At 36.2% G+C, this 7,464-nt stretch overlaps 1 protein-coding gene across 1 annotated transcript; it reads left to right on the forward strand.

Moving 5' to 3' along the window:
• Positions 1 to 893: 893 nt before the first annotated feature.
• LOC122326352 (bile salt-activated lipase-like) lies at positions 894 to 6,760 on the forward strand. The gene is made up of 11 exons (XM_043221175.1): positions 894 to 1,005; positions 1,416 to 1,563; positions 2,757 to 2,876; positions 2,953 to 3,150; positions 4,284 to 4,414; positions 4,561 to 4,668; positions 4,802 to 4,916; positions 5,160 to 5,346; positions 5,505 to 5,708; positions 5,801 to 5,998; positions 6,472 to 6,760. Exons 1-11 carry the CDS (start codon positions 937 to 939, stop codon positions 6,653 to 6,655), a joined length of 1,662 nt encoding a protein of 553 aa, XP_043077110.1. The 5' UTR covers positions 894 to 936; the 3' UTR covers positions 6,656 to 6,760.
• Positions 6,761 to 7,464: the final 704 nt, after the last annotated feature.

Below are 7,464 nucleotides of genomic sequence, written 5' to 3' on the forward strand. Positions count from 1 at the left end.
GGGAAGCCCTAGGATGAGTTACGGGACTATAAATAGAGCGTGTGTGTACATATGTAGCTATGTATGTATGTAGCCTAAATGTTTGTTCTTTTTCTGAATACAATTTCAATTATTCATATAATTATTTACAAGTGAAAGAATTTGAAATTTGCATTTATTTTGCTTGAAAATGCAGTACTTTGATGAAAATGAACTGCTTTGATAAAACTACGTTTTAAGCATTTTTTGTCCAAAAAGTTGTATTTTTGATGAAACCTACGTGCATTCAAGTGATGATAAAACATGAAGATAGAAGATAGAATACAACTGATTTGTTATGTTCCTTTTTTGATATATGATATGCTCGTATATGAATAGCAGAAAATATTCTATAGGTCGTCAAATTTAGGTGAAAATCATCAAAAATGCTGGCGGGGGAAAGAGTTAACTGTGAAAGAGTTATGTGTTTAAGTGGGGTTGAGGGGAACCCCTGAAACTGATATAACTCTCCATTGAATGTTGTTGTTGGGTTTTTGGCCCAGATTCGGTTCAGGTGACTTTAAGAATAGAAACGCCTATTTGCATCCTGCCTGAGATCAAAGACTTTAAGATGAGTTTATACTTAAACTGAGATTTAAAAATCAATCCATCAAAGAAGTGTGACTATTAGTAATTTTGGCAGAATTGATTTCCTTTAAAATGGCACAAATATTTTTACCATTCATAAATATCTCTCCTATGTGATGAAAAAAATGTGTGTTGAGTCTACAAAAACTTCAAATGAACATCACACAAATTTTCCATGAGAGTTTACCACAGCTGTACACATGTTGCCCAGTTAATACAGGGACTGTGTACTTTTAAGATATGGTTTTGGCACACCTTCTAAGAGAGATATGATTTGGTCTGTGTATAAAAGCGGCAGAGCTGCCTTCAGTGCCACACTTGCAGCGACTGATGAGGATGGCGATGCTGGGAGTTTTCATCTCTGTTGCCCTCATCCTGGGCACAGCAAATGCAGCTTCTGTAAGTATTCTGTATGTTTAACAGTTCATTATGTTTAATAATGAAATTACTATGAAGTATTATATTACTAAATGAATCACCTAGAATGATATCTATTTTAACTTTTAACACAGAGCCTCTAAAGAGACGAAAATCACGAAATGGAATGATTTTGCATTTCTCGAGGAAACTTTTCATTCACAAAACTTTTGAGTTCATTGCGAGCGAATATGTATTTTTTCATGCCAAAGAGAACGTAACAGCATTGCGATATAACTTTTTACTCTCATCCGTACATCTCAGTTATTTAAACTTTTTTTAATAATAACTTTTTTAGCTAATAGCTAAAAGCATTTAGTAAACCAATTTAGCCAAAATTCTAAATAGGCTGTAATGCAGTTTCTACCAAAAACGGACTGAATGTGTTGCAGTTGGGAGCTGTGCAAACCGAGGGAGGGATGGTACAGGGAAAGAGTCGCACCGTGGGACTCTTCCGCTATATGGACGTGTTCAAGGGAATCCCCTTCGCTGCTCCACCTGGCAGATTACAGAAACCTGTTCCTCACCCAGGCTGGGACGGTGGGTAACCTGTCTGTTTAGATTCAACTACAGTAGTAAAGCCTCCCTACCAGCCAGGTCCGAACAATTATATACAAACAATTGTTTTTGTAAAAAGAGTGTAAAAAGCTTGATTTACAGATGCAGGTTTTCACAAAAACAATCGTATTATATTTGTTAAATAACATATAAGTATACTTTATTGCCTTCATTTTTTTAAATTATCTTTATATTTTTGCATTTTATATATATATATATATATATATATATATATATATATATATATATATATATATATATAATAAGACACTATGAATTAATGTAATCAGCCTAAACAAAAATTACACCGCAGAAGAAAAGCAAGCAGCTGAAATCAATGACATTTATTTGCATTTACATATACGTTTTAATGATACCGAAGTCTAACATGAATGCATGTAGCAAGATGCCTCACCTGGTGCAATGTGTTAGGCTACTTTTAATAGAATTTTGTCAGTGTTTGAACGTATTCGCTTAAATTGATTGTAAAGTTTAGAGTAAATTTAATACATTTTGTAAAAAAAAAAAGATTAAACCAGCTTCTTTTATTTTTAAGATATTATTTTTGTTATACTGTACTGATTCAAATTAGTAATCAGTAAGTGATTATTTAAGCGCTCTGCGCTCCTTCTGATATCTTCTCACGTTGCAGCGTTTCTGTCTCTGTCGGCTCCAGGGTCGCCATATTTGCATTTATTCACATGTGATTAAATTAGCTTTTCATATGGTGGCCTCTCATGATTTTGACAAACGCAGGACACTAAATGTTGTGCATCAGAGGGGTTTTTCATCTGATAAAGAAGTGCCGTGTACCTGTGTATACCCTTCACTGTTCATTAAATGAATAGCCTTTTTAAGTTTAACTGCAATTGATGTCTTTCAGTCCCCACGTTTAAGACCTCTTCAAACCATAAGACTTTCTTGTACTATTTAAGAACCGTCGACTTTCCTAATTTTGTAAAATGCCATTGAAAGTTTCATCTGGTAGTAGCGCTCTATCAGGTTTCAAATCTTAACCTTCTGTTTTGGATGTAGATCCGTGTGCATATGGAATGGCTGGACCTGGACTGAGGTCCACCTGTCAGTGACTAGATGGTTTAGATGTTTTCAGACACAGCTAGGGCTTAAATAAGTGAGTGTATTGACAATGTCTGCTGCTGACTTTACCTGCACAGGTGTTCTGAAAGCCAACGACTACAGCAAAAGGTGCTTGCAGCTCAATCTTCTCGCTACTGATGTCGTGGGAAGTGAAGACTGTCTCTACCTGAACATCTGGGTTCCTCAGGGCAGAACTGGTAACACTAACTTCCAATTCCAGTTCACTAGAAAAAAACAACAAAAACGTGTGGCTTGACATCTTCTCCCCTGCAGTGTCTACAAATCTCCCTGTTATGGTGTTCATATATGGTGGTGCCTTCCTGCTTGGTGGTGGTCAGGGTGCAAACTTCTTGAACAACTACCTGTACGACGGACAGGAGATCGCAGACAGAGGAAATGTCATTGTGGTGACATTCAACTACCGTGTCGGATCCATGGGATTCCTCAGCAGCGGAGATGCTGACGCACCTGGTAAGAAACTGTACAAATATTGCAAATAAATAAATTAATAACAATCTTCGTTAAAAAAATTAAATAACAAACGACAAGCATTTTTACTATTTTTCTCTGACATACAATAGACAAGTTAAATTAAAATAAAATGAAAACACTTATTTTTCAGTGTTTTGCTTTTTATTGCTAAATGTTTGTTAAAGGAGTGGTTATTGCGATTTCCCTTTTTTAACATTAATGCGTAAAGTTTCAGCTTAAACAATATTTGGAAAAGGTGCAACGCTGAAAGATCAATGCAAACAGATATCGTCTTTTAAAAAGAAGTTTAATGCCTACACAAAAGGCTTGCAGGGAAAACAATGAGTTACTTCCTGTGTTTGTTACATCACAAACTCAACTGCAGCAAAGGGGGCCATGAGAGAGAAAACTAAAGGTGCATGTAAAAATCTGTTTATATGTGAATCACAATTCTGTCTTCAAACAATTCTAATAGATTCGCAAGTTTCAAGCTTCTTTAAAAGTTGTGTGATGGAAATAATAAAATCTAAGTCTTCATTGTTTTGTGTGTTTTTTTAAGCAAACGCAAAGTTTCCTGGAAGTTTCTTGGAAATAACTAAAGAATAGTCTACACCTGTCCATTAAAATGGCTTTTAAATCAGCTTTCCAATTACTTGTGGAACGGTGGAGATGCTCTTGCTGTCGCTGTGGTTGATGTGTACACACATTCTTCCTGGAAAAGAGCCCAATACGGTGTCATACTTGAAAAACTTTCCATAGTGTACACAAAATAGCAACTTTCTTGACATTAAAAATGCAATGTTTTATATTTGTATTAAATAATAAAACAATAATACATATCTAACTCTGTGGAGTTTAACTGTACCATTAAATAAATATTGTCGTAATATTTTTTGCCATACTAGCAAGCAAGCAAGTGATATACATGATTACCACTGGAATAAAATCTCTGAATGAATCTCCTACTAAAATTACTGGAAAATATTTTCTAATATCATCAAGAAAACCTTGCCAGAATGTTCCCCGTGAGCTGAATGGAAGCTCCATTCAAACTTTTGGTTCCAGCTGTATTCATGTATGAACTGATTGATTGTAGTATTTGAATGACGACCTGAGCATGTCCTGTTCGACAGGAAACTATGGTCTGTGGGATCAGCACGCCGCTATCTCCTGGGTACACAGAAACATCAGGAACTTTGGTGGCAATCCAGACAACATCACCCTTTTTGGGGAGTCAGCAGGAGCAGCCAGCGTCAACTTCCAGGTGCTGCATGAAGAAAAAATTAAAACCTATTACATTTTATTTTATAGTCTTTGTTGTTTTCGCACTAAATGTGAAGGCAACAGGTTTGCCAATGGTTTCATTTATTACAATAAGGTTCTAATTTCTTTGTGTCCCATCTTGCACAGATTCTTTCCCCTAAAAACAAGGGCCTGATCCGCAGAGCTATCTCACAGAGTGGTGTTGCTCTCTGTCCCTGGGCTGTCAACAGAAATCCACGACAGTACGCTGAGGAGGTGAGCTTAATTTTAACTCATTATGAAACAGAATTTGTACACCGCGTACAAATATAGACATGACAGTGTGGTTTATGGCTACAATAAATGCAAATATAGTTATTTCTTTAAATTCTTTTTTGTACACATTTAGATTGCAAGAAAGGTAGGATGTCCTACTGATAGCGGGATGGCTGCCTGTCTGAGGAGGACAGATCCAAAGACCGTAACTCTTGCTGGGAATGTGAAGCTCAGTTCATCTCCTTCTCGTGAGAATATTCATTATGCATTTTTAGCCCTTTAAAACTGCTTAATACAATTAAATGTAATTTACAAATTTTTCACACCTGCATGAGTAGTCGCTCTTTTCTATGCAATTTTAAAGAATGATGAAGCCAGTATTTTCAGCAAATAAGTCAAACGAAGAAGGGGTTGAAACATTTATGGTTTTCTTTAAAACCATAAAAAATTCAATGCAAAGTCGAAATATGAAATCTGACTGTCTTTTCTAGATCCCATTGTACACAATCTGGCTCTGTCGCCCGTCATTGATGGTGATTTCCTCCCCGACGAGCCTGAAACCCTGTTTGGGAATGCCGCTGACATTGATTACATCGCTGGAGTCAATGACATGGACGGCCACATCTTTGCCACCCTTGACATCCCCTCTATCAACAACGCACTGGTGTCCACCGCTGTGTGAGTAAAGACAGTAATAAGTCACCTAGAATCAATTTGAGAATTCTAAAGGAATAAGTGAAATTCTAAAGTATAAAAAAACTAAATAAAAACACATGTGAAGTCATTTCATGGGCTTTTAATGGCCCAAACTTAAAACTGCTATTGATTTCAAACAGGGAGGAGGTCAGGACTCTCTCAATTGCCCTGTCTGAATCTAGAGGACTTGATGCTGGAATTGCAACTTATGACGAGTACACCGTCAACTGGGGAAGCAAACCTAGTGATAAGGACATTAAGAAAACGGTTGTGGACATGGAGACAGACTACATTTTTCTGGTGCCAACCCAAGCAGCCCTGTACCTCCACTCTGACCATGCCAAGTAAGCTGATCTCATTTTCTTATTTACTTATTTACTGATCTCTAAAATAAAACTAAGCCTTAATATCTTAAAAACCTTTTCTTCCCCATTAGATCTGGACGAACATACTCGTACCTGTTCACTGAACCCTCTCGCATACCTATCTTCCCACTCTGGATGGGTGCCGATCACGCTGATGACCTTCAGTATGTGTTTGGGAAGCCTTTCGCAACTCCTCTGGGCTACTTCCCTCGCCACCGGGACGTCGCTAAATACATGATTTCCTACTGGACCAATTTTGCTCAAACTGGGTATTTAAAGATTAACATATAATTACTAAAAAACTTCATCCTGTTCCACTTTAATGTGTAGGAACAACTGTGAAAATATTAGAGCAGTGGTTGTCAAATGGTTTGACCCTGGAACCCACATTTTCCCACGGTCATCAAGCTGTGACACACTTACCACATTATATTATATATATTACAGATATCTGACAGATATCAAGTGTAAACACTAGAAAATTACATTTTTTGTTGTTGATGTTGTTTCTTTGGCTGACCCAAACCACCAGTTGAGAAATACTATGATACTAGGCTTGTCTATTTTATTATATTTCAGATAAAGGAATAGTTCACGTAAAGACGAAACTTTACACTTAGGCCATACAAAATGTACATTAGTTTGTTTCTTCATCAGAACCGATTTGGAGAAATTTAGCATGATGATAGCTGTATGTCATTTCTAACTTTCCTTACTTTCTGTGTATTTTTCTTCTTCACAGTGACCCGAACAAAGGTGAGTCCAAGGTTCCTGTGACCTGGCCCGAGTTTGCCAGCAGTGGACATCAGTACCTGGATATCAACAACAAGATGAACAGCAACAGTGTGAAGCAGATGTTGAGAACACGTTTGGTTTATTACTGGACTACCGTCTTTGCCAGCTACCCTGGTGTCCAGAAGAACTGAGCACTACCAACCCGACTAGAGAATCATGTAGCCATTTTAGCAGTGAATACGATGCTAAGATTCATGCTAAGATTCTTGCAATAAACAAAATATATGATTATCAAACATCAGTTTTGTTTTCTGTATTATCCTGCTATGACATGACAAGAATCCTTAATGTTTTGTGATGCTTACTGCAGAGAAAGCATAACCTTTTTTTTTTTTTTTTTTTTTCAAATTAACACAATTTCTATGATCCTTAAAAGCTTATAAAACATATAAAAGTTTCACTACATGCACATATATATACACACATACATATATATATATATATATATATATATATATATATATATATATATATATATATATATATATATATATATATATATATATATATATATATATATATATATATATATATATATATATATATATATATATATATATATATATATATATATATATACTAACAATGGATATGTTTATGGATTGCAATACTGATTTATTAAAGATCAGCAAAGCAACTGAGAAGAAACGCGGAAGTAGTCGTGCATAGTTTATTGGTATTCTGTTTGGAAAATATTACAAAGTTGTACAAGAAACAGGTTTTGAATGATGAATGGGTCTTCATACACGTCGCTGCTGAATTTGCTTATTTATTTAACCGAGTAAAAGCCAATACACTGTGCACATGATGTGAAAATGTGAAAGTACATTTACGGTGTCGCACTGTACTTTTATTGATCTGCAATCTCACCTGCGTGTGGGCGTGGCCTCGCGAATGTCAATCACGCGCAGCGTCACGTATCCACGGCTCTTGAGCGCTA

The sequence above is a fragment of the Puntigrus tetrazona genome, chromosome 21 (assembly GCF_018831695.1).
Source record: "Puntigrus tetrazona isolate hp1 chromosome 21, ASM1883169v1, whole genome shotgun sequence".
Classification (NCBI taxonomy): Eukaryota; Metazoa; Chordata; class Actinopteri; order Cypriniformes; family Cyprinidae; genus Puntigrus; species Puntigrus tetrazona.

Bases quoted from the DNA above. Each gene is read 5' to 3' on its own strand.
- LOC122326352 (XM_043221175.1), top strand. From the start codon at position 937: ATGAGGATGGCGATGCTGGGAGTTTTCATCTCTGTTGCCCTCATCCTG. The intron at 1,006-1,415 runs GTAAGTATTCTG...AATGTGTTGCAG, and splicing joins GCACAGCAAATGCAGCTTCT to TTGGGAGCTGTGCAAACCGA. The intron at 2,877-2,952 runs GTAACACTAACT...TCTCCCCTGCAG, and splicing joins GGTTCCTCAGGGCAGAACTG to TGTCTACAAATCTCCCTGTT.